Source organism: Pipistrellus hanaki (assembly GCF_964339955.1).
Source record: "Pipistrellus hanaki genome assembly, chromosome: 3".
NCBI classification, from domain to species: Eukaryota; Metazoa; Chordata; class Mammalia; order Chiroptera; family Vespertilionidae; genus Pipistrellus; species Pipistrellus hanaki.
The window spans coordinates 155009136-155036677 of NC_140505.1; the positions used below are offsets into that span (position 1 = coordinate 155009136).

Genomic DNA, 27542 nt, shown 5'->3' on the forward strand with positions numbered 1-27542 from the left:
TGAAATTGTCACAGGGTGGTGTTGATCACAGTTTACTGGATGATGAGAAAATTCAGGCTGAGAAATACCTAATATTTCTGTGGTGTGGAGGATCGCCAAGTTCATTGATTCATTTTAGTTGAATGTGAAGGAGAATTAGGCATCAAACATTGATAGTATGCTTTCATAAATGTTCATGTTGATGACTGATAGGTGAAAGAAATGTTTTATGAAAAGGAAAAGCAAAGAAGAGGGTGAGAGAGCGAACACCTTTGCTTTACCTTTTAAATTGCTGTGTCTTGAAGAATTTCTCAGAGAAGTCGCTGACATGAGTTTAAACACCTCCATTGGTCCTAAACTTCCCAGGTTTGTCATAGTAAATAAAGTCATTTATTAGTCATAATAAAGTTATGACTTTTCTGAAAGGGAGAGGATCTCTAACCTTCTCCATGTTTAATGTTGTAGGTGTGTTTCTATCCTCTTTTCAAGAACTCAGATCTCTATCCAAGACTTAATCACTATCTGATAAGGGGATAGCAAAATTGCAACAAGTACTTCCCATGCTCTTCCTCCATATATTATTGGGTAACTGGGGCTATGTGGTTTGCACTAAGTCCACTGGGACTTGTTATCAGGAGACCTGGATTTTAGGCATCTTTGTCACCAAATAAGAAATAAATAAAATAAAGTCATTGGGTTGATGGTGGTGGTAGTGGTGATGGGGGAAGGGGGGTACTCTATTACTCTATATGCTCATGTCATTGACTAGAGTGAAAGTACTTCTCGAAAGTACTTCAGATTGCATGACCATAATGTCAGGGCATGAAGACAATGCCCTAGTTCCCATCTCTGCAGGCCCTACACATTGTTGGAATACCACACCCTGTAACTCTGTATAGTTAGTACACATTGTTACAGGCCAGCTGATCACAGTGTTTGCAGGGGACCCCGAGGTCCAAGAAGGTCCATGCAGCTTTCAGAATAGTACCAGCAAGTAATTTGCCTTTTTTCATTCTCATTTTCTCATGAGCATCAGTCGTTTTTTAGAGGCTACATGATATATCCACAATCATGAAAAAAATATTAAAATATCCCCTTTTCCAACTAAAAAACATATATGTCAGGAGGAACTTCAACTAAAAAAAAAAAAAAACAGATTGAGCATAAAAGTAAATATGAGTATCCAGCTATCTTCTGTTAGGCTTGGCATTAAAAAGACTTGCAGTAAAATAGAAAATAATGTCACTATTCTAATTTTTTTCTTTTTCTTTTTGCTTTGGAGAATATGGTTATTTTCACACAAAAAAAGTCATATCTGAGTTTATTATCATTTAAAATAAACTAATAAATATTTTTAAATTTTATCAGCTTTATTTCTGCTGTGGTAAGAACTTGGAACCCCCATAAACGAAGCTCTATTGGGTCCTCAGTAGTTTTCAGAGCACAAAAAAGTCCTAAAACCAGGAAGGTTGAGGATCGCTACATTAACCTACTTGTCCTCCTGGTTATTGCTCTTGAGCTATTAGAAATGTTTCCCAAACATATCAGTTTGTTCAAGAGAATTCCTTGTTCAAAAGATCTACTTTTCACTCCTCCCTTCCCCCCTTAAGGTAGAAAGCATACCATGTTGGGTAATTACCGCATGTGAAAAGTGGACGTGGAGTACATTTTATTTCTCCCCTAAGGCCCATTTATTTCCACTCCATGGAAAAGCTTCAGAGCCTGGGAGAGGAGCCCATGTTAAGCCACTGCCCTAGAAGGCTGACTTCATGCTGAGGCAGCGCAGCCGTTGGCTGGGGACTCGGATGTACAGCAGACAGTATTTTTTGTCAGACCCATTCTCTGGGTCCCAAGCATTTTTAATTAAAGTTGTTCTAGAAATAGCTATGTTCATTTCTCCTAGATCTTACAAATCAGTAGATACTACGAATGTTCAGGCTTAGGTCAGGATATCTAGCCAGAAGAGGCAAATAAAAGTGGGTGCATGAAATGGAGCTTGAACACTACTACTTTTTAAGATAAATGCATTGTCTTTCCAGAGAAGGTTGAATTTATTTTAAATAAATACCTAGGAGGTATTTTTCTTCTGCGGTATTTTTCTTCTTTCATTTTTCAATAAATGGAGTTAATCATTCCTTGAAATTTATAGTCAAGTGAAAGGAAAAGAAAGACAGATATTGAAGACATTTTTCATAGAGCCAGAGTCCTGGGACTGCCCTTGGGGGTTACCAAGAGTACAGAGGTATGATTACTGGCTTCTAACACGCCCAGTCTTTTAAATCCCATTACTTCTTTGGTCTTTGAAAATTGAATTTCTAATGGAAACCCAGCATATAAAGCCAAACATAAGAGAAGTTGGAGATGAAAAAGGTGATCTCTTTGTCTATTTTGGAGCAGCAAGAAAATGGGGGGGAAAGTAAAATTAAATCAGGTAAAACAGTAATTGCACTAGAAAACTGTTGTTAACTGTTATATTTGACTTCAGCAAGTTGGAATGTGAAGACATCAATTTTGTTTCTTTCAGTAAAAATGACTTTCAACTCTCCCACAATTTAGTTATAAGGATGTTTTTAAGGTCTCGAGTAGCTGTAGATTTTTTTCAAGCACATCTTTTAAGTTACACAGCTGCTAGAGTTCATGATCACCAGCATCCTTGGGTATTTGGATTATGATGGGTGTGCAGTACTTATCCAACCCCAAATCTGGGTGTCACTTCGTATTGCCTCCCAAGCACCCTTTGCTTCCCCTCCTATGACACTGTCACCATACACTGCAAGGTTTCCTTCTTGGTTGAATCCCCCTTAATTGTCTGTAAGGGCAGGATCTTATTCACTCTTCTGTCTCAACTGTACAGTTGGCTCATGGGTGGTGCTCATGAAATATTTATTGAGGGAATGGATGGATGGATATCCAAAAGTGTAATTGTTTCTTTTGATGCCAGACACTCTTGTTAATTTCCAGAAACTTATTTTATTCAGGGGTTACCAATTCCCTGAATGTTCAATGAAAACCTAGGTTTTTCTCTGTCCCTTTGTAGCTATGAGGTCTTGGGCAAACATTTTGTACCCAAGTTTCTCTATTTGTTAAAAATGGTAATTCATTAGTATCTACTAATGTTCTTTCCAGCTCTGATATTCTTTTATTTCTCATCTATTGTATTTTTAATAACTGTTTGTTGTTGTCGGTTTGTTTGTTTTTTACCATGACTATGTTAGTGTATGTAAAAGAGCCTTATAAAATATTTAAAAATTCTATAAAACTAAAGATCTGGCATTAGCTCCAAAGATTAACACTGGTCAGGTGGTAACATTGAAAACTCAAAATTTTCAAGATACTATTTATTGATCTCAGTATTAGAAAGTGATTAAGAAAAAAATAAAAAAACACACACATTTAAGTTACTTGATTATTTCTTATATAGAGTTACTTAAAGGGGTTTGATGGGAGAGGAACTCCAGACTGTTGGCTGAAATGTCTCTTGGACAGGGTCCTGATGCCTAATGCTCGGCCACCTGAGCTCAGAGCATCTGTACTTACTTTTTTAATACACTGCTCACATTGGGTCTATTTGTCAGTTCATTCGTCTTTGAGCTCCTTAAATAGAGGTATTTTGTTTTATTTATCTTCCTGTCCTCGGTATCTTATCTCTCAGTGTGATAAGTACTAATATTGACACTAATTGTACTTCTGATAGTAGTAGTAGTAAGGAAAATGGTTAACACGACCAAGTGCTGACTGTGTACTAAGCATTGTTCTAAGGGCTTCTCATGTTCTAATCCACTTAATCCGCACAACAAACCTATGAAAGGTACTCATTATCCCTATTTTACAATTGGGTACACAGAGGAGAAGTAAGATCACACAGACAATGAGTGGTGAGGCTGAGATTTCAATCCGTAGCCCCAAACACTGGCAGTCCAATTTTTAATCACTGTGTCATACTTTCTATAGCCATTGCAATAAACGTGTGCTGAAGGAATGGATAAATCAGTAAATATTAAATGGTACACTATCTTAATTTGATTGGAGTTTTATATAATTTGTGTTCTGCCTATCTCCATTTAACATATACATATGACCACTCAGATTTGCTAGTCCTCTAGTAGATGATATCTTTCTAAAGTTTTTCTTCTCTCAGTACATATTTTGAAATTTTCATTCATCTATAACTTTATTGAGTTTGGTAACTTAATGAGCTTGGCAATTAGAAAAAATTTTTTAAAAATATGGATATTCATATTTGCTTGATTACCTATAATAATAGAAGCATAATATGCTAATTAGACCAGACAGCCAAACGACCTTTCGGATGTCATTATAGACATCATTCCAGATATCCTTCCAGACAAAGCCTTCGTGGTGGGAGCTGAAGCAGAGATGGTTGAGGGTGATCAGGCAGGCAGGAGAGTAGTTAAGGGAGATCAGGCAGGCAGGCAGAAGGGTTAGGGGCAATCAGAGAGGCAGGTGAATGGTTAGGGGCAATCAGGAAGGCAAGCAAGTGGTTGGGGGGAATCAGCAAGCAAAGGAGTTAGGGGCGATCAAGCAAGCAGGTGAGTGGTTAGGGGAAATCAGACAGGCAGGTGAGTGGTTAGGGTGATTCAGCAGGCAGCAAATAGTTAGGAGTGATCAGGCAGGCAGGCAGGCAGGTGAGTGATTAGGGGAGATCAGGCAGGCAGGCATGCGGTTAGGAGCCAGCAGTCCCAGATTGCAAGAGGGATGTCTGACTGCCAGTTTTGGCCCCATCCCCTAGGATTGGACATCCTTCAAGGGGTCCTGGATTGTGAGAAGGTGCAGGCTGGGCTGACAGACCCTACCTCCACCCCCCCCCCCCCATGCACAGATTTCATGCACCAGGACTCTAGTGATTCTATGATTAGATAAGTGAAATTTGCCAGATTCAAACCACACTTTGTTCCCAAAATGGTACTTCAATGTGTGAATTCGAAGAAATGGCCTTGGTCATTCTACAGGAGGTAAACTGTCTTTACGATTCTGGGTCAAATCAGAGTTAGGCTTCTTGGTTTATTGCTGAGCTCTCTCAATACATTTTTATTCACAAGCTTAAGGTGTCATGTCTGAGAAAACGGATGCTGTACCTTCCCTTGTCATTTGGTTGAATGTTTGGTAGTAGTAATTTGTGATAAAATTACAGAAAATGTTCATGCTCTGAGCATATTAAAGGAAAAGTTGTGATGTGCTTGATACCAAATCATTTCTTTTCACCTGACCTTACAGCAGTACTAGGGAACTATGAACTTGTTTACTTGTGAGAAATTGCTAGAACCTGGGTAACATCAATTCATTAATTATCTGTTACCTTCTACATATGTTGTGAGCAGTATGTAACATGGCAATCTAAGGTGGTTGTGGGAGGGGGGAGTGCTTAAAAGCTAATTCAGAGTTATTAAAGTATGTTAACGTGAATGTTCAGAGAATAGATCAGGGCAATTAGAAAATGATCCATTGGAGATGTGGTGGTTGACTTAGACCTTTCCACAGAGGTAGGAGTTGCGGGCATGCCTTTGAGGAGACATATATTCCTGTTGGGAGGGAGTAACTTAGAGATGGAAAGCACAGGTTGGATAAAGGAAAGTGGCAAATGGTTTGTGGGCTATAAGAAATATTTGGTTTAGCTCAATGGATAGAATGTCAGCCTTCAGACCAAAGGGTCCCAGGTTCGATTCCAGTCAAGGGCACATGCCCATGGTTGCAGGCTTACCCCCCAGTAGAGGGCATGCCTCTCATCATTAATGTTTATATCTTTCTCTCCCTCTCCCTTCCTCTCTGAAATTAGTAAAAATATTTTTAAGAAATTAGGTGTAGTGATTATATGAGTTTATTCTAAAAATAAAAGAAATATTTCAATAAAGAAGTGATATGACAAAGCCTCCCATAATATGCATTCACCTTTCCTCCTACTCCCCCCACCCCACCCCAAACCTCTCCAAATAAACCATACAGTGTAGTTAAAGAGAGTACTAACTACTAGTATACTATGCGGTTGGAAGACAGCTATCCCAGGCCTCCTGTCTCCCAGTCAGTTTGCTACTTAGGAAGTAGTCTTATGTTGTTGAGTCACCCATTTTCATCCAGAGATTTACTGGGTGGAGAGCATCCCATTCAAACAACCATTTTGAGGCTATTTCCCGCTATCTAGCAAGTCCTTCCAGATATCACTTCTCAGTAAACATCAGCTGTTTGCTGTAAAGGAACTAAGCACAGGTTTGATTGTAGGTGTGTATGCAGTTATTGACTTTAATTAAGAAGAGTACCTCATGTTGATCTCAGTGCCTATTGCATCATAGGTGCTCAGTAAATTATTTCCTGCTTTTCTCACTTCTACTATTCAGTTTGTTGTTAATTCTTTCAACTTTGTCATTTATCTTTCTTTATTCTCTTGCAAAGGAGAGATTTAAGGAAGCTGAAGAAATGTACCAGGCTGGAATAAAGAACTGTCCAGATAGCTCAGACTTACACAACAACTATGGAGTTTTCTTAGTTGATACTGGTAAGTGAAATTAGAGAGAATCTGTTCTGTTGAGATTAGATAATTCTCTAGAGCAAAATGGCAACCACCCAAATAATGCCTCCGAAGTAAAATTCACTGGGCTTGGCAGGATGCTCACTCCACTGACAGTCACAGTGAGCCATGGAGCTGTCATTTACCTAAATCTTCAGGCTCCGTTCAATGAAACTGCCCAGTCCTCATAATCATATCTCTAGGGAAAACTCCCCAGGAGACAGGAAGTAGTCTTGATGATTTAATAGCTCTTCTTTGAGTACCATTTATACAAGTTTATAAATCTGTGATAATGAAATGTTCCTCTACAATGATGTATAACCTACTCTGAATCTAGTTACTGGCAGATGGTAAATACTTTTCTGCAACTGATTTTTTTTTAAAACCCCAGAGTTGTTTTATTGTTTCTGGTGTGGTATACATTATAGAAACTGTATTATTGTAATTGATAAAGTATTCTTATATGACAGGGCTATGTAAAGTACACTTACTCCATCCTATTTAATGCGAAACTTCATGGAGCTGGGATTCTGTTTTCTTTATGACTGTTGGCATGTTATGAACACAATAAAGATAAAAAGACATTTGAATTTAATGCAAAAGCACTACTTGGTTCCCATTGACTATTATACTGCCTGCCACATGCCCTGCAGTAAAATTTAATTTTAATTATTTTGTCAGTATGAAATATTCAGAAGGTTTTATTTTGAAGGATGTTGGACATTCTTCTGTTTTAGAGAACATAAATTTACATTGTGATACACCAAGAAACTTGCCATATTTTTCATGGAAAATGGTTTTGTAGTGCCACCTACTGGCTCATAAGCAACATAATAATAATAATAATAATAATTAATAATAGTAATAGCTGAAACCGGTTTGGCTCAGTGGATAGAGCATTGGCCTGCAGACTGAAAGGTCCTGGGTTCGATTCCGGCCAGGGGCATGTACCTTGGTTGCGGGCACATCCCCAGCGGGGGGTGTGCAGGAGGCCGCCAATTGATGTTTCTCTCCCATCAATGTATCTAGCTCTCTATTTCTCTCCCTTCCTCTCTGTGGAAAATTAATAAAATATATTTTCTTAAAAATGTACCATGTATTGGACAGATGCCAGGTGGCATTATTTTTTTAAATAAATATCTTTCAAAAATATGTGATTAAAAATTATTTTTTAGGTACAGCTAATACATGCTAATTTGTTTACTTACTTTTAATTTCTCTTTATTGTTGAAAGTATCACAGATGCCCCCTTTTTCCTCCGACTGCCCCCCACCAACCCACTTCTACCCCCTCCCCCGGCTTTCACTACACTATTGTCTGTGTTCATGGGTTATGCATATATGCATATAAATTTTTTTGTTAATCTCTTCCTGCAATAAATGCTTATTTAAAGCAGTGTTTCAGGGGTAATGCTATAGTATAGTAATTGAGACAGACCCTTAGAAATTGCTTCAGGACAGTTTTCTTTCTATAATAGCCAATTCCATGTTTTGGCATAATGAGTAGCAACATATCTTTATAAATAACAACCACTGATAATCTCAACACATCATATTAGCTAAGGTAATGGCCAGAAAACACTTTGACTAAAATTAATAATATATAACATATATATTAAAAGAGATAGGTTTTAGTTTTTGTTAGGGTCACCAAAGAAAGAACGCATGAGGCCAAAAGAGGTAAAGAATTATGAATTATAGATTTATTGTTATGTTTGCTAGCAGAGGGCTATGGCCAAAATGACATCAGCGGGGCAGCGTAGGGGGAATGAGATATTTATGTCTCTTATAAGGGATCAATCAGAGTAACCGATGGGACCAGGTGCAGGTGGGGAGGCCTGGTGGAGGCGGTCCCTGGAAACTGGGTTAGGTTGTTTGTTGGAAACCAAAGGCTGTTAATCATGAAACCTATAATGAGAATTACAGGAAAATCACTGTGGGGGGGCGCGAGAGCCCCAAACAGAGCATAATGGGGTGCAAGAATGTGCCTAACAGTTTCTATTGGTTTTTTTTAATTGTTAATTTCATTGGAAATGGGAATGAATAAATGGCTCAAAGTTAGGCAGTGGCAAGGAGAAGAATCCCGAATGCGCAGTAATTCACACGCTGAATAATGGATGGCATGGCTCTGTAAGAAGAATGATCTACATCAGAAGAGAAAGTAAACCCCTTTGTGTTTTATAATTAAGGCATGTTTTGCTCTTACTCTGCACCTCTGGTTACAGGCTCTCCCGAGAAGGCAGTGGCCCATTACCTACAGGCCATCAAACTTAGCCCGAGTCATGACGTGGCCATGGTGAACCTGGGGAGGCTCTACCGGTCTCTGGGAGACAACAGCATGGCTGAAGAGTGGTACAAACGGTAAACGTCTTCCCTTCCACTTTATAAGTCACCCTAAGACCTCTGTAATTGCCCATCAACTTAAAAAATGTTTTTACTTTTTTTAAGTACAGTTGACATATTAGTTTTAGGTGATTCTACATTTATATACCTTACAATGTGACCACCACGATAAAGCTAGTAACCACCTGTCCCTGGGCTGTGGTCATGATATTATTGACTACAGCATCCAATTTTTAATTCGTTGGGACAGGTATATTATCAGATTGCTAACAAATGTTGCCAGTGCAGGCAATACAGATTCTTATTGCCAAAGAGAACAGTGCAACACTGTCAGTGATATCCCAGTTAATGGCTGGTTAGAACATGGTGCTAAACCAAGGTTGGAATTCAATTCCCACTGTTTTCTGAAGTGATGGGCTGCAACCCAAAGCACCAATAGCATTTTCAAAAGTGGATATAAATGAAATATTATGCACACATCACAAGTCTATCACCATTGATGGAATAGATCCTGGAGGCTCAGTACCACCCTGTTAGGCCACTAGAGCTGTTCATATAGTCAGAGAATGGCACTGCAATGTTCTTTAAACATTCTTCTTAATATAAAAACAGAGATCATATTGGAACAAAATCTCAAACCTGGACAGCCATCCCTAAGTTTTGACTTTTGGAAATGTGCCCATGAGAAGAAAAGCATTAATTCACCTTTCTTAAAACTCAGCGCCCTGAAGGTGGCACGCAAAGCAGAGACACTGTCGCCTCTGGGAGCACTGTTCTACAACACCGGCCGATACGAGGAGGCCTTGCAGATTTACCGGGAAGCTGCAGCGCTTCAACCTTCTCACCGGGAGCTCCGTCTGGCCCTGGTGAGTGCGTGGGCTAAGCAGATGAGGCTGGGAGCGGACGCAGAGCCTGCAGTTGAGGGAGCTGCAGTCAGTAGGCCTCAGAACGGGAACTGAAATTGCTATACTATTATATATCCATGTTATGAATAGTCATTTAACCGCTGTTAGAGCCATTTACACAAGACATGGATACTAAGAATACTTTTAAATTTTTGTTTGGAAATAATTTTAAACTTGCAAAAATTTGCAAGAATATTAAGTAACTCCTATATCCTCTTTCACCCAGATTGATCTGTTTTCAGCATTTTTATGCATTTGTTACCACCTTCTTGTGTATATACATATGTGTGTATGGCATATTTGTATACATGTGCATATTTAGGCAAGTATTACGTGCATATACATATTATTAATAAATATCATTTCTTCCTGAGCCACATAGGTCTCATTCCTTTGATTTCTAAATAGTCAGCATATAATTCCTAAGAATAAGGACACTCAAACATAACTACAGTATTTTTTTTTCAAAGTCAATGAAATTAACAACAACATTTTTTTTATTTCAATTTTGGATCCATACTTCTTTTCCTTAGATTTTGAGCACATGAAACTTACCTTGTCACAAACACAGGAAATCATTTTTCTTTTGACATAGTTAGTCAACTTTTTAAACAGGCACAAGTCATTTCATTGGATATTTTTAACGTTCCCGCCATTCACATGGAAATGCATGCACATACATGAATAAGCAAGCAACAAAAGGTAAAGCCTCGATGCTGTGGCGTGTTGCCCCTCTCTGTGTGCCACAAACAGATGCTCAGCACTGTTGTCCAGGGTGTTTCCCAATGCCTCCACTCCAGGATGTTTTATTTGAAATGATGAAATGTCTCTAAGCCAAGGTCAGTGTGGTTTTGCAGGCTCAGGTTTTGGCCATGATGGGTCAGACGAAAGAAGCTGAAAGGATGACCAGTCACATTGTGTCAGAGGACACCGGATGCCTCGAATGCTATCGCCTGCTGTCAGCAATCTACAGCAAGCAGGAGCAGCACGACAAGGTAGAGAGGACACTGGAGTTTCTTGGATTCGTGGGTAGAAGGTGGGGACCCCCTAAATGGGCTCCAGGCTGCACAGTAACAAGGCTGAGCTGTCTTGAATATCATCAGTTGGCATATCCAATCTTATGGGTGCTTTTCACAGATATCCCTTTAACTCTTAAGATATCATCCCCTTGACATATGTGCCTGGCTCATTTTTGGTCTGAAGATTTTTATGTGGTATTATCTCCGTTTGTTTTCAGCTAATACTAGGAAAGGTAAAGACTAACATTTGTATACTTTATCGTTTTCCATGTTCTTTAAATATTTTTTATACAATCCTTACAACAAGCCTGTAAGGCAGGTCATTAACCCTGTTATTGTTTCTCTCCATTTTATATAGCCTGTAAATTCATGAACTAATTTAACAAAATACTGATTGATACTTACTATATGTCAAACACTGTAGTAGGCACCAGGAATAAAGTGGTATGACCGAAAAGGAAAAAAAAGAAAATCATCACCCTTGTCCTCATGGAATTTACAGTAGACAGGAGTTTACAGGAGACAGAGATTGAACAAGTAATCACAAAATCAATGTAGTAGAATTATGGCTGTGCTCAGCAATGTCATGAAGAATGACATGGCCCCTAATAAAGATATAATCGGGGGACCTGAGTGGTATTGGAGGTCTGTTTCCCTGCAGAGTGATGTGAAGTTGAGGGCCCAGTAATGAATAGGAACTATTAGACAAAAGGTGGGCAGTGAAGAGCATTCCAGGCAAAAAAAAAAAAGCACATGCAAAAGCCCTGTGGCAACAGCCATTAGCCTGACTGAGGGATGGGCATGAGGGAGCAGGGTGCAGTGTAACAGGTGGCTGCAGAGTATGTTGGGGACTAGACCTCAAGGCTTGGAATCAGGACAAAAGTCTTGTTCCTTATCCTGGGAGAAGCCTTGGGGTTTTAAGCAGAAGAGCAACACCATCAGGTGTGTGCTTCGAAGAGACCTCTGGCTGCCTGGGCTGGAGCAGTGCGTGGTGAGGGCAGAGTGAGCATCAGCACCGAAGCAGAGGCTGTGGGAGGGTCCAGATGGGCACACAGTCAGGGAAATATTTTGTTTTCTTTCAACAAGATCACACAACCTCCCTGTAAAGTGATTCAGGGACTTGTCATTGTCACTAATATAAATGGAAACCTGGAGCATAAGGAAGTCACTTCATCAGAGCTAAATTGTTTCTCAATGAGAACATTAGAGAGAATGAGGAATTGGTCATCACTCACCATCCCAGCTAGTTCATAAGAACAAAAAGTAGCCCTAGCCAGTTTGGCTCGGTGGATAGAGTGTCAGCCTGCACACTGAAGGGTCCAGGGTTCGATTCTGGTCAGGGGCACATGTTCAGGTTGTGGGCTCCATCCCTAGTCGGGGAGTGCAGGAGGCAGCTGATCTATGATTCCAATCATTGATCTTTCTCTTTCTCTCCCCCTCTCCCTTCCTCTCTGAAATCAATCAAAAAAATTTAATAAAAAATAAAAAGACCTGGAAAAATTTTTGAAAAAAGAAAATAAACTACAAATTTTATCATTTAAATTCATTTTCCTTTATCTAATCTACATTTATTCTGTCTTAATTTCCAACCCATGCAGGCACTTGCCGCTATAGACAAGGCTCTCCAGCTGAAACCAAAGGACCCGAAGGTCATTTCCGAACTTTTTTTCACAAAAGGAAACCAACTAAGAGAGCAGAACCTTCTGGACAAAGCTTTTGAGGTACAAACACTTAGTCAAATTATGTTATTGAATTCATGAATCATATTTGTGAAGTTTCTGATTAATTTTTATAATTGAGCTTCTGGTTTTTGACTATTCAGAATCCTGTGATACCTCTGCATTGTTTGCTGAACTATCATCTTTAACTTGTTGTTTGGAGCATTCTATTATATATTTTGCCCTTATATCAGCTTTACCTTCCCTCTCTCTCTGTCTCTCTCCTTCTCTGTCCTCTCTCTCCTTTTCTCTCTCTGTTTGTATTCAATACCATCTCGTCCAGCTGGACTGGTGCCTGAATAGTTTTGGGCCCATCCACATGTCCTTGTACCACCCCCCCCCTCCCTCCCCGCGCTGATTCCCACTCATCCACCAGCACAGCCTGGGTCCTCCTCCCTCGGGAAGCTCTCTGGGCCATCCTTTCTCCTAGTGACTGTGACGCCACTGAATGCTGAAGCACTTATGTCTCCACCAGTCATTTGAGCAGGACATCTATTAAGTTGCAGCATTCAGTCCTTTCTTGCTCCCGTCTCTGGCCCCCGTGTGCGCTGTGTGCATGCATTTTGGCTCCCCAGTGAGGCTGCACTTCTCCTTGCGCAAAGGGTCTGATTCCTTCTGTGTTCTACACACAGTATGATGGAAAAAATAAGTACAGTGTGATGTATCTTACAGGTGTCCAATAGCTCTGGAATACAGCTGATGCCCAACCTGAAATAAAAAAGACGTTTATGAGTATAAATGTTACAAACACCAGACATTTCCCTTGTGCCCGATAAAACCACAAGTTGGAATTAATATAGTAAAAAAGTGACACTAAATATATCATGGGAAAATAAAATCTCCAGTGAGATTTTATTGTTTTCTTTAAATAAACTGTGGGTGGCTTTTAAAGTGTGATTGGAAAACACATTGTGAAGATAATTTGGTGAAAAATTAGATCCTTCAAACAGAAATGGTGGCATATTTCAGGCAGTACCACGCATTTTCTCTTGCCTTATGAACGTTTTCTATTCCATAATTCTTAACTTATTTATAACTAACATGACAACTTAATGATTAAATAATTCGAACATTTACATGGGGTCTGTTTCTTTCTGTAGCTTATATATTGTATGGAAAACAAAAATATTGTCTAGTTGCTTGACCAGTGGGTCAAATATTCATCATAGCGTAGCTGGATTTCTGAAGACTAGGAGTACAGCCATTAGTTATTAATAACAGCTAAAATGTGATAGCGCTTTTATGTATGACTCACATGTATTTAGTAATTTAACATTCACAATAAGCATATAAGAAAGTCATGGTCACTGTCTCCTTCTATAGTTGGAAAAACTGAGAATCGGAGGTTATGATTTTACTCAAGGTCACACAGAGGATAAGAAATGGATAAGACCTTATTCTTCAGGTCTTTTAAGCAGAGTTTTAAAAGCATATAGTTTCTTAACAGATCCTCATTACTTTATGGATCTGGTCAGTTGCCTTCTCACTAATGAAAATAGCAAGGAGTATTAAACTATACACATACACATACACACACACACACACACACACACACACACACAGGTACCTAGCTTTGTAATTAAACACTTTGTAAACTATACACATACACATACACATACACACACACACACACACACACACACACACACACACAGGTACCTAGCTTTGTAATTAAACACTTCATAGCATTTAGTTATATTTAAGATGATTACTCTTAAAAAGCAAGACTCTGGTGAGCATGCCTTTGATGCAAAACAGCAAATAAAATGTTAAAAAGATACCTCATAAGTATAAATTCATAAATTAATAGGATGCAGGTTATTTAGGCACAAAAAAAGTATTCGAGGATTAAGTAATTCTCTTCAAAGATTGAAGAACTTTCATATGGAGAAAAGAAGAGAAAGGCTTTCTAATAATTAAAACTATTCCCTAGTGAAATAGAAATACTTAAAAGAGTAATGAGCATCCTGCAAGATTTCAAGCATAGACCAAATAACCAGGTCAGTGATATTGTAGAGTTAAGCTGTTTAGGAAATTAAGATCCTATGATTATTTTTAAAAAATAAAATAAAAATTAAAAAATCCTTACAAACTCCATTTATAGTGAAAAAGGCCAAAAAGCACCAATTTCTTGTAGGTCAAGGCCAAGGGGAAGTGATTCACTATAATAGAAATCTCCCGGATTCCCTGCAGGTGACTCAGTCTCAAGTCTAAACATTAGATCTGCAAGGAAATTACACATTTCCGTTTCCTCTACTTTAGACTCCTCTGCGTTAAAAATTAATAGAAATAAATGGAACCCCTGTGAGCCAGAAGTGGCTGTTGGTTTTCTTAACCATTTAGATGTTCACTTACACAGAAAGTGGTTTTCACAATTATGTCGTGGTAAAGGCAGATTCTTTTTGATTCCCAACCTGAAGGTATTTCTTATATCTTTAGAGCTATAAAGCTGCTGTGGAACTAAATCCAGATCAAGCGCAGGCCTGGATGAACATGGGTGGAATCCAGCACATCAAGGTAGGAGAAGAATCCACTTCCCGGTGAACCGGCTTTACCAAGATGTTTTCTCTTTCTGTTTTTCTTCTCTCATAAAAGATTGAGAAACTATTATTAATTTTGCTCCCTGAATTATTTAAATACCCCAAACATAATTGTTTAAAAGTAAAAATTAGCACAGTTTATTCTCACTTTGTATTCTAGTCAATATCAGGAAGCCATTTAAGGAGTAAATCTATATAAATTAGATTCCATGGTTTTGTTTAACACAAAGAAAATCATATGCACTTGATGGAACAGGTAAAATCTGCATATGTAAGCTAACAACCTCATTGGAGTTTAGTGTAGTTTATCTTCCTGCAGTTTAACTCGCTGTCTAGAGCAAGTGTTACTTTAAATATTACGTTACTGTTTCTTATACCTAATGTATCTTTTATTCTTTAACCTTTTACTGAAAAACCAGGTTGCTTGTTTGTGGTTGTTTTGTTTTGTGAATTATTAAAAATGACCCTTTGGGAGATTATGTCTGTAACTAATAAAATCGGAGATAGATTCATTCGCCCATTCATTTGAGAGGCATTTATAGAGTATTCTTTGTGCCAAGTACTCTTCCAGGCACTAGGAATACAACAATGAATAAAATAAGACAAAAAATCTTGTCCTTTTAGAGTGAACATTTCAGTAAGTAAATAAACACATAAATACATATTTATACACATAAAATATATCAGTTGGTAATAAGTGCTATGGAGAGAAAGAAGATAGGAATGTCATGGGGTAAGGGTTCAAATTTTGAATTATAGTGGTTAGGGAAGGCCTCAGTTAAAAAAAAAAAAAAAAAAAAAAAAAAAAAAAAAAAAAAAGTAATATTTGAGCAGAGACCAGAAGAGAAGAAACCATGTAGCAACAATAAAGAATGATCATGTGCAAAGGTCCTGAGGTACAAGTGTGCTTGCTGTATTTGAGGGGGAAAGTGAGAGAAAATGGTAGAAGCTGGGATCAGAGGAGTCAGGGTCTAATCATGCAGAGTCTTGAAGGGGATTGTAGGGGCTTTAGCTTTTATGCCAAATGAGTTAGGCTCCTTGAGGGACCTTGAGAAATATCATGGGCTGACATGACTTTAAGGATCACTCTTGTTTAGCTAACTTATTTTCAGACCTCCGTCAGTGACTCTGTGGCTAATTTAATAGAAGGACATTAGTGGTGAATCCAAGCATGACATTTATCAGGACCGCGTAACCACAGTTTTGATCTTAATAATGTTCTAGGTTGTCTAGCAACATCTAGTTGGGAAACATAGAATGAGTTTACTTTTAAAATAGTAACATAATAATATTTAAATCGTATATTAAATAGTTGAATTTTCAAGTAATGTGCTCACTATATTTTTAGATGCAGTGCATCTGCATTTAAAGTAACGGGTTTAATTATTAATTAGAAAAAGTAAAACTATATACTGAAGAGTGTCTAAAAAGTCTATAAATACAAAGTTGATAGTACATTTATTATACCTTCTTAGATTAACAAGTGAACCTATTACTTTAAATTTTGAAGTATTGCCCCTTGAAAAGGTGTCTGGGAGTTAAATAAGGATATATTGAGTGTGCTTTTTAAATATAGTAAACGCACTGATAAAAAGTTAATATATCCTGTTTTTCATTTTTGGTAACATTGTGTATTAGTTGAACAATATAAAGTTGCTATGTCTATGGTTTAAAAATGGTCTAATATCAGTGAGTCATATATTTATATATAGACCAGGCACATGACTTAAATGTGGTCATTTTCAATTTTTTTTGAAGTTTAGTTGGCATTCAATATTATGTTAGTTTCAAGTACACAATATAATGATTTGACATTTATTTACCTTACAATGTGGTCACCACACTAAGACTAACAAACACTGGACTTAGCCACTATGCAAAGTTGTCATAATATTGTACAATGTGGTCACCACACTAAGACTAACAAACACTGGACTTAGCCACTATGCAAAGTTGTCATAATATTGCTGGCTATATTTCCCTTGGATGTGGTCATTTTGAAGTCACCGTTAGAATGCAGGATTATCATTACGAGGCCTTCAGCAGCACTCACTCACTTTCTGTGTGTTGCATGCCGGGTAGTATGTGCGTCAGGCAGTGTGGTCCCATACCTCAACCTCACTCCTTGCCTGAACCTGGTGAAGCATAGAAACGACTAGGGCTACAGTAGGGTGGGAGTTGAAATAAGGCTTTGCAAGGAGGTGACAGAGAGATGGGAAGAAAGGAGTTGTATCTTGCTCATACTACTTGGTAATAAAAAAAAATGATGTTGTTTTGAAGTTTTATATAGGATGAATGGCAAAGTCAAAAAAGCTACCATATGATATGTTCTTTATAATCAACAAGTTGTATCAACAGGGCCATATCATAAAGTCCTATATTCAATCCTGCCTTAGGACATTAATGCATTTTCTAGATGGCACTGTTCAATGGAACTTTCTGCAGTGATGGGAATGTCCCATGTCCAAGGCAGAGCTGCTAGCCAGCTACATGTGGCTGGATTTCAAATCCAGGATTTGAAATGTTGGTGCAAGTGAGCAACTGAATTCTTATCCCATATAATAAAAGGCTAATATGCAAATCAACTGAACGGCGGGGTGGGGGAGGGGGGAGAACGGGTCACTATGACTCGCACTGACTACCAGGGGGCAGATGCTCAACACAGGAGCTGCCCCCTGGTGTGCTGCCTCGGAGGGGAGGGGGTGAGAGGGGAGTGCCACTCAGCCAGAGCCAGGCTCACAACTGGCTAGCCTAGTGGCGGTGGCGGCATGGTGGTAGTGCTAAGGACCCCTCAGAGGGTGTCCGGCTGCAAGAGGGTACAGGCCGGGCAGAGGGAGTCAGCTGGTGATCAAAAAAGGCGATGCCAGGGCACCAGGCCGAGACCTACATTCAGAGAAACGTCTTCAAAGACAGTTTCAAAATCAACTGCAGTAGAAACATACTTTGAGGCCACTTGCACAGCCACAAGTTCAGTTGTTTGCATGTGTGAGCTAAGCTTAGTAAATGGCAGAAGACACTTGGAAGATAAATGTTTGAGTTAAAAATAATGTAGCAAAATAATGTAGTAAATCCAGGTTCTCATTTGTTTGGAATTCTTCCTAGCCTCCTATCAGCATCAGTATTAATAATCAGAAATATCTTCATTGTGTGCATGCCAGACCCTGGGTTCCCAGTGTACAATTTCCTGTTCGGTCATTTCCACCCTCCTTTTCACAGATCTGCCAAGTGAATGCCGTAGGAAACAGACAGTGTTTACACAGAGCCTGGAGAGTCACTGCATTGTATCATTATTGAGTGCTCACTGTGTGTTAGGCTGTGTCTAAGCTCTTGACACATATTAATTCATTTTGAAGATAGATAAGCATCCAATAAGTATTAGTTGCTATTGCGTACATAGAGGATGCTTTCACACCAAGAGAATACTACTTTAAATTGTGATGGAAATTTAGAGAGAGGCCGGTTTTCATCCACACTGAGCTGTAACTAAATTAAATAGAGCAAATATATATGTTTTGGAATGGAAAGATCTCTAGCATTCTTAGTGCACATTGAGTATCAGAAAGGGGGCTGGAAAGGTTAATACTTGTGACTGACTCGCCAGGGACCATCTGGAACCAGGTATGCACGGTTGCCAGTTAGATGGGGCCACCAGAGGACAGAGACAGGTGTCTCCAGCAGGTCAGGAATGATATACCTGCTCTCCTCCTTGAAAAGTATCCAGCAGGCGCATATTGTCACACACCTAGAATATTGGATAAATGTGACTCCTTATACGTACCAGTTCTTTTCATTTTATAAAAATCTTGCATTTGCATTAAAGGCTGTATTAGCAAAGGGCTGTATCGGTTGCTTTTTGTTTGTTTAATATGAAGATTAAAATAACTCCTACCACTAAGGAGGCATTATAGAATTCTAAACTATTTACTTTTGTATTATTATTCTAGAAGTTTCAAAACCATTTCCCCACATATGCACTTCTCTTGCTCTATCTCTCCCCCTCTCCTGTCTCTTTCTCTCTCTCTCTCTCTCTCTCTCTCTCTCTCTCTCTCTCTCTCTCTCTCTCTCTCTCTCTCCCCCTCTCCGCTCGCTCGCTCTCTCTCTCTCTCTCTCTCTCTCTCTCTCTCTCTCTCTCTCTATTTCTCCTGCCATGGCTCCATTTGATTCCAGAGGAGGAACAGTACTAACCCTATGAAATGCCAGCCTCATACCCTGCATTAGTAGAATTGAAAATCTGTTTTCTGCCATTTACCCTATGGTGTAGGTTCTATCTTTCACATTCTCCAGCTGGCTTGGTACTTAAAACAATTGCATTCTCCAAAAGCACCAGCAGAGAAGAGAAGGATACAATTACCCATGCACACAGGTTTCCTTAGTGAGGACATTCCTGTTCAGCCGGGCGGGAAGGGCTGTTTCCGAGTCTCCCCCATCTTTCTGAGGGATCAGAGTATTCTCTTTCTCAACAGGGAAACTACGTGTCTGCAAGAGCTTATTATGAGCGAGCCTTACTGCTGGTTCCAGACAGCAAACTGCTGCAGGAGAATCTGGCCAAATTGGATCGCCTAGAAAAGCGATTACAAGAAGTTCGGGAAAAGGATCAAACATAGCAGCATTGGATGCACCTGGACGGACGGCTGCTGCTGCTGCCTCTGGAGGAGGAAGAAGTGATGGAGGCCTTGCTGTCACGTCAGCAGGACAGCCAATGGAGCTTTCCTCTCACTCCCAGGCCAGGGGGCACATTTGGAGACCCTCGCTGGTAACCCTGTGTGTGGGACTTGCATCTCCATGAGAAAAAAAAAAAAAATAGGATAAAAAAGAGCAAGCAAGAGCAAGGAGGCCCGAGAGCGAAGGAATACAGCAACGTTTTACGGATTGGTTTTTGGGGTTTTTGCTTTAACTCTGAATGTCCCTCCATATATTTCTCCACTTTTGCAACCCAGAGATCTGGTTCTCTCTCTTAGGCTAGTTAAGCTTTGATGTTCCAGTAATACAGAAATTGGAAATGCTATGAAGTCAGATCTTTGCTTTTTAATGGGATATTTCAAAGAGGATAATGCCTCTGAGATAAGCCATTTGGGACATTCTACCAAGAGGTGGCTCATTTAATTCTTCAGCACCAGGAAGGAATATCAAATAATTTTTTGTAGAACCTTCCAAAATATGTGGAGAAAGGGGCTGTTGTTAAGTGAGCTTGATCTAATATTCCCCTAAAGGTATTGCTAGAGCCCTACGGAATAGTAAGTTAAATTCCACTCTGACGCAAGTTTTTTCTATTGCCTAACATATAAAAAAGGAAGCTTCTGGAATTATGTATGGATATTCTTACCCCTAGGAGAAAATCAAGAATCTTGGTCCCCCTAATTCTTTATGGGAAATTTAAACTTTATTGCAAGTAGAGTAGTAGTTCTGCTCTAAGATTTCAAAAGTACTTTTAAAATTATAAATGTTTCTGCTACCACATATATTATTATTTTGGTGAAGGAAAAAATAGTATATTCTACATGAGAATTATTAAAGATGTTAACTGAGAGAAATGTTCTACTTTATTATTTTAACATTTAGACATCATGAGATTTATTATTTTTTGAAAAAAATATATTTAGCCACCTAGGAATCTTTACAGTATATATCACGGAAATCATCATAGACTATGGACTAAATGGAAAGAGAGCTTTATTATTTTGTCTTCCTAGGCTGAATGAGAATTCTGTGCTTAAAATGTGAGTGATGTAAACCCAGAATTCTTGGTTCTGTATTTGTAATTTTGGAGAATTCATAGAGAATGCTCAAAAAAATCTAGGAAAAAAAATCTAAATTCATAATATAAAAAATATATATTTATATTTTAAAATAAGGAAGGCAAAGTTGAACTTATCAATTGACATTTGTTTTTTAGTGTTATTTATTTCATAACTTATAAAATATTTAATATATATACACACACACAATTTTTTTTCATTGTACATAGTTGTTTTAATAACAGCTTTTAAGACCAATCATACAAGCATTATAAATCTAAATTACAAAGCAGTTAAGTTTTAACAGCACCTCAAAAAAGTTGCATTGATTATTCATTTGCTAAAGTTAAAGAAATGGGGCTCAGCCTCTTCAGGGTTTGGGTAGTAGGATATTTTGGTATATATTTTGAAATTGGAATACCTGGTTTTAATTTGGTCATCATCATAAAAAGTTAAAAACAAAACAAAACAAAACAAAAAAAAACCTCTGGGCAGTGCTATTCACAGTGCTAAGCCAGGTTCCATGGAGATACAGTAGTTTGAAGGCACACATATTTCCCATGCTTAGGCCAGGTTATGGTCAAGCAAAACAAAACAAAAATTAATAAATAAAACAACAACAAAAAAAAAAAACCCACCAAACTCTTCTGCTCCTTTTCACCCCAGTATCAGAGAGCAGAGTCCCTGTATGTTTTTGTTGTTGTTGTTGTTTTGTTTTGTTTTTTGTGTGTGTCTTTTTGTTTGTTTTTTGGTTTTTTTTGCAGGAGTCAGTAGGGAGAGGGAAGGTCAAGGTAAATCTAGATAAAAGGGGGGGGGCTTTTTTAGAAAGTGGGTACAAGGAATATTTTAAATGCAAAGGATTACAGAAATTGCATTAGCATATATCTGTGTGCATCAATAATCCAATAATGTTTATATTACCATTCTGATTGTTTTTAATACCCTTTTAATGTTGTATATCAAAAAAGTTCCAAAAAAGGTTTCACAGTACATTTGAAAAATATACTATTATTATACTTGCCCCTAAAATTAATATTATGAAGCTCTGCCTAAAACTAATATCTAGGGCTTTAATCACAACTTTTTAGAATGATCTGTAACCAAAACTCACACCTAGAAAGTTAATGGGCAAGACTGAGCCCCAATTTTTGAAAAACAATTATGCCTTACTTGTTGAAGTGCTGCGAATGCTATGAGAGTACATTTGTTGGATTAATTGAAATAGCAATTACAGCCTAAAGGTCTCGGGCGGTGGGGGTTGGGAGATGTTGGGGGTGTTGGGAAGGGTCACATGGCCTTCAGGAGACTTTTTCTGTCTTCTTTTGGGTGCTTCCCCTCCCAAACTCCATGTCTGTTTTTGTTTTTGCTTTTGTTTTTGTTTTTCTCTCTCTCTCCCTACCTCCCCCCACCACCTTTCTCATTCTGTGCACATTAAAATTTAGCACTGTTACATTAGGTATTTTGTCCTGAGTTAATACCTTCACTGAGATGTGGCCAGTGAAATAATTCTCATAGTTGAAATGGTGCCTATAAGAAAATAAATCACATTATTTTTTCAAGGATATTAACTATATTTTTAACTATTTTTGTTTGGTCCTTGTAACATGAAATGACATGTGGAATCCATGCTTATCACAATAAAAGCTGAGTGCCCTGGCTAGTCATGGAGGTGCATCCAGGTTGCCCTTCAGGAAGCATGATCGGCATGTGAGTTGATAGTCCCTTTCTGCGATGGGATTGCAGAGCCTGCTTCGTGGATGTGCAGTCTACACAGTCCCTCAGGGTCCTATACCCAGGAGCACCTTATGCTTGGTTGAATTGCCTGATTGAAATTCTTAATAATTTTGAGCAGGAGTCCTGCGATTGTATTTTGTCCTAGGACCTTACATATGTCGCAGGTGCTGGGTAGGAGACGGTGGCTAAGGAGTTGCTTTAGTCTGGCTGAACACTTGATCCAATGACCAGAGTCTCATTTGTGACTGTTACTCTCAGCATCATTTGTTATTTTTCTTAGCTACATTAAAGTTCCTTGTATACAGATATATGCTAATCCTGCTGCCAGTCTGTCAAATCTGTCCTTCAATCCTACCCAGAACCCATTCTCTTTGCCTTCAAAATCCCCACAGGCGGCAGGCCTTTAACATGTCCTTTGTTTGACACAGGAGCCATGAGAATGGCTTTGCAAAATTATTCAGGATTTTTAAAACGATTCAGTTTTCCGTTTGTTGATGGCATTCACAAGACATGGTTCAGTGATGTAACAAAGTTGAACTAAACCAAAGATTTAAATTCCTTGGAGGAAACTTTATTTTAGAAACTCCTGACTCTATTATGCAGTTAGACCATAGGCTAACAACATCAATGGGAGTTTATGACTTTTACAAAAGAGATGTTTATAATATTTCACAAAAGAGATGTTTATAATCTTTCACAGTTTTAATTTTTAAATCTAGACTAAAATGAGCCAAAGAATTCTAAAGAAGTATTGATTTGTGGCACAATTGGTCGGTTGAGGTTACCACTCTAAGATTGACAAACCAGGTGGGTTGGTGAGGTGGTTTTACACTTGTGGCAATTGAGCTATAACTTGACCTATATTTACAGAGTTCTTAATTCTAAGATGGACAGGAATTGCCTTGCCATTTACATGTACCCAGACGTGCTGAGTATATAAAACTCATATTTTTTTATGACTCAAAGAAGGTGTCCATGATATAGAGTTTATGCCTAGACCCTATAATTCTCTTTCTTTGGGTTAATTATACACATGTCAGCTTTTATTAATTATTTTTTAATTGTACTCATTAGAATCAGTTTTAAAAAAACACAAAAATTTTGCTCTGATTTGTGATAGATTTGTACCTTAGATTAATAACCCTTTAGGGTATTAATAACAATAATCAAAGAAAATATAGTATTGGTAGTTTGTTTTCTATTTTTACCCTGATTTCCACATCACATTTACTTGGGTTAAACTGTATGTTGGTATTTCCTAGTAATAGCAAAACTTATCTATTTTTAGCCATCTTTTAGCATTTAAAGAGAGAAAATATCTATAGGTTAATATTATAACTTTTTAAATTATTCTTGAAGTTTTTTATGTAGAAGAACAATATGTTAAAACACTTCTTCCAAAAGTAGCATTTTTTCATTATTTTTTAGTAATCGTGTAACTTCAAGAGAAGAAATAAAATAACTGCAATCGAAGGTATGGCTTAATATCAATGAAGAAAATTCACAACAGAATTGATGGTATTCCTATCTATCATTGTCTTGTATAAAATGTTCCATTATTATTACCAAGCGTCCTTGCAATTAAAACCTTAGGATATGTAACTCATAAAATTAGCACCTATCACATATACAACCATTATTAATTTGCAAGTTTAGGTCACCATTTACCCCAAACTGGAAAGGTGTCTATATCCAGAAATCCAGAAGTTTCTTCCCATGCTCAGTGGTGCCTGTGGTGAATATGGTATCACATTTGGAAGTCTCAATGTGCATAATATCCTCCTGAGGTCATCGTGCTGGTCTGTAAGGGGATGCACCAAGTCAGGAATCCAGAGGTCTGGGTTCCTCGTCCCTCCTCTGCCACTGAGGAGCCATCTCACCCTGGGCAGGTTACCAGTGTCTCAGTCATGTTTCTCACACATTTAAGAACTGGTTCTAAGAAACTATCAAACTTCTATGAGTCTCCTGACCCAGATTGAAACCCCTCTACATCTAAAGACATAATTGATAAGTGTTGCCCTTTGTTTTAGAAATTCTTAAGATACTGCAACAGAACACATATACAAACAACCCCGAAAGTGATTGGACTGCCCAAATGCTTTTCCATGGCAGAGAAACCTCTTATTTTACATCCTGGACACATAAAAATTAGTGATTTTGTTATGTTTCTGGAGGGGGAAAAAAAAGATGTTTAAAAATGTCCTCCTCAGAAATTAAAATATCTGTAGAAGCCATGGCTTGCTTTTATGATGTGGCTATCAGTTGACTTGCTGTAATTCACACCAATGCCTCCTTTTTTCAGGGAAAAATGACTTGCATCATGTTCTTTGTTCATAATGCTTTTATTTCCTACTTTGATCAGTTGTATATAAGTATACATTTTTGTTATGTTTGCTGTGCCAGTTAGGAATATATCTCCCATGTAAGTCTGATTATGTACACTTTGCCTAGGTCTTTCCAAAATAAAATTTATGTAAATGTCTATTTTATATAAAATATGATGAAAATAATTGTCTTGTTTCAATCTCTGAAGCGCTCCATGATCAGTACCTATTGAAACCCATTTAACTAGTCGGTGTCTGCTTTAAAAGTGAATAAGACCACCTTCCGTCCTTCCCTCATTTATTCATTCATTGCATTGCATTGCTTTGTTCTGTGTGCTCTTAAGTCTGCTCTCTTTCCCATACGCCACAATGACTATGTCCGCACTTACTCTTTATACATCTCCTTCCTCATTTTGCTGAGTAGATGCCTTCAGAGAGTAAATACAAGGTAGAAAACAGGAACTCTCTCAGCATCCTGCAATCCATCTACAAACTTACCTGCACCCAATACTTCCTTCTCTTCTGTTGCTGCAGTTGAACAAAAGGGCCCTATTTTGCCTCTTGTAGAACTTCTATTCCTGAATCTCTTTTTCATCTTTAACTTGTTCCTTTTGCTGTTTCTTGTCCATGTTCTTCCATTTTACTGACTTATTAGAGGCCCAATGCACGAATTCGTGCACGGGTGGGGTCCCTCAGCCTGGCGGGGTCTTGCCCAGTCCTGATCAGGGCTGATTGATTGGACTGGCTGGCCAGCCGGGGGGTGGGGGGTGGGGGAGTGTGGACCATGGGAAGCTGGCTGTGGGAGCGCACTGACCACCAGGGGGCAGCTCCTGTGTTGAGCCATCTGCCCCCTGGTGATCAGTGCACGTCATAGTGACCAGTCATAAGGGTCACTTGGGCTTTTATATAGAGAGATTTTTAATTTCTTTATTATTGAAAGTATTACAGATATCCCTTGCCCCCACCATTGACCCCTTCTAGACTACACCTGCCCACCCCAACCCCAATCCCCCTCCTCCCCAGGCCTTCACCACACTATTGTGAGTGTCTATGGGCTATGCATATATGAACATAAATTCTTTAGTCTCTTCTCACCCACCCACTAACCCCCTCTGACACATATACAGGTAACCACCATCAAAATCATTTGTGGAAAAAAGCCTTTATTTCTCTTCATCACTTGCTGCTACAACATATATTTCTTTCATTCACAGCCAAACTATTTGAATGAATTTTTTCACCCATTTTTTCTACTTCATCGTTCAAATTCTGCATCATAGAAGTATCTGTCTCTGCAACTAATATTCAAATGAAATTGCTGTTTTTAAGGTCATCAATAATCCCCTTAGTGCTGAATCTTAAACCTTGTGGGACTTTGGATGGTTCTAGAGTTTAGATCAGTGATTTAGCTGTGGTGGGAAATTTTATTTTTTACATAAAATATTATTTGTCCATAGGTTGCTCATTGCTCATGGGTTAGTCAGCTAATGCTCCTAATTTTACAACACTCCTTAAAATTGGGGCTTTCATCAAGAAACTTGGAAGTCTTCTAACAGCAAATCATTAGTCTACCTGATGAAGATATGTTCAAATTAAAGGCAAATTTACCAGACATCACAAGTCTAAATTAGGGTAGTCCACTCTTCCCTTCCCTGATGTCCTTCATTTTCTAATGTTTATTTTTTAAGTAAGGGAATACTTTCATTTGAGCACTTGAACATCTCCATAATCTTAACTTACACTTAAACCATCATCTTACACATTTAAACCTAAGTCTAACAACCTACCTATTGAATATTATGCAACTTATACTGAACAGATATTTTCCTATTTTATGGAAAACCATTATTTTGTTAGGCCTATAAGAGACCAACCCTTTTTAAAGAAGAACAAGATCTCACTTGAGGCTGTGAGTTTAGAACTTTGGGGGGAAATGGAGCTGTGCTGTAGCAGGAAATGAGATAGCGTAGAACCCCATGAAAATTTCTGGTTAGAAACAAACCACTGAAGATCCTGCAAAGCTATATGCACTGTATGCAGCAGAGTGTGGGGGGCAGGTCTGCAGGCCTCCTGAAAACCTTAACCATGAACTTCTACTTTGTGGATTGGCACAGCACATGTTCATTTTTTTTTCTTCTCCCATATTGTAGTAGTTTTAATATGACTCCCTTTTGCTAAGAAGAACAAGAGGAGTTGGGTCCATTTGAAAAGTCTGAGCTTTTATTGTGCCATTGGGGCCAGGGATGGTTATGGTAATCTTTGTGAGAAAACCACAGTGAAAGCAAACCTCAGGGATGAAGATGAAGAGGGCCATTGGTCAGGCTGCCACCTTATCTGGAGATCTCCTGGCCAGTGCTCAAGTCTGGAGGTGCAGTGCCTTCTTTTTACAAAAAAGCTGCTTGCCTAATCAAGCCCCATCCCTGTGTCCCCCAGACACCCAAGCTGGAAACCCAGGCGAAACTGTCATCCAAGGCATCTTTATTTAAAGTGACACTTGAAATAAAATGTTGCTATTCTCAAAAATAGTGCAGTCCAATAGAACCATCAGGAAGGAAGGCAATGTTCTATATCTACACTATCCAACATGGTAGCTACAGGCCATAGATGACTAAGCCCTTGAAATTTAGCTAAATTTTTAAAATTAATTTTAGTTCATTTCACGTTAAAAAACCTCATATAGCTGGTGTTCACCATATTGGACAGGGCAACTCTAGATAGTTCAATGT

The 27542-nt window shown here is 38.5% G+C and overlaps 1 protein-coding gene across 2 annotated transcripts in view; it reads left to right on the forward strand.

Annotated features, from left to right (window-relative positions):
- TMTC1 (transmembrane O-mannosyltransferase targeting cadherins 1) overlaps window positions 1-24994 on the forward strand; it is a 226122-nt gene extending 201128 nt beyond the window's left edge. For both annotated transcript variants that reach the window (XM_084877142.1, XM_084877143.1), the window contains 7 exons: window positions 6385-6487; window positions 8724-8859; window positions 9563-9707; window positions 10604-10741; window positions 12364-12486; window positions 14923-15000; window positions 19487-24994. In XM_084877142.1, the coding sequence (XP_084733268.1) occupies window positions 6385-6487; window positions 8724-8859; window positions 9563-9707; window positions 10604-10741; window positions 12364-12486; window positions 14923-15000; window positions 19487-19627 (864 nt within the window). In that variant the 3' untranslated portion in view covers window positions 19628-24994. The remainder of the gene's footprint in view (window positions 1-6384; window positions 6488-8723; window positions 8860-9562; window positions 9708-10603; window positions 10742-12363; window positions 12487-14922; window positions 15001-19486) is intronic.
- Window positions 24995-27542: the final 2548 nt, after the last annotated feature.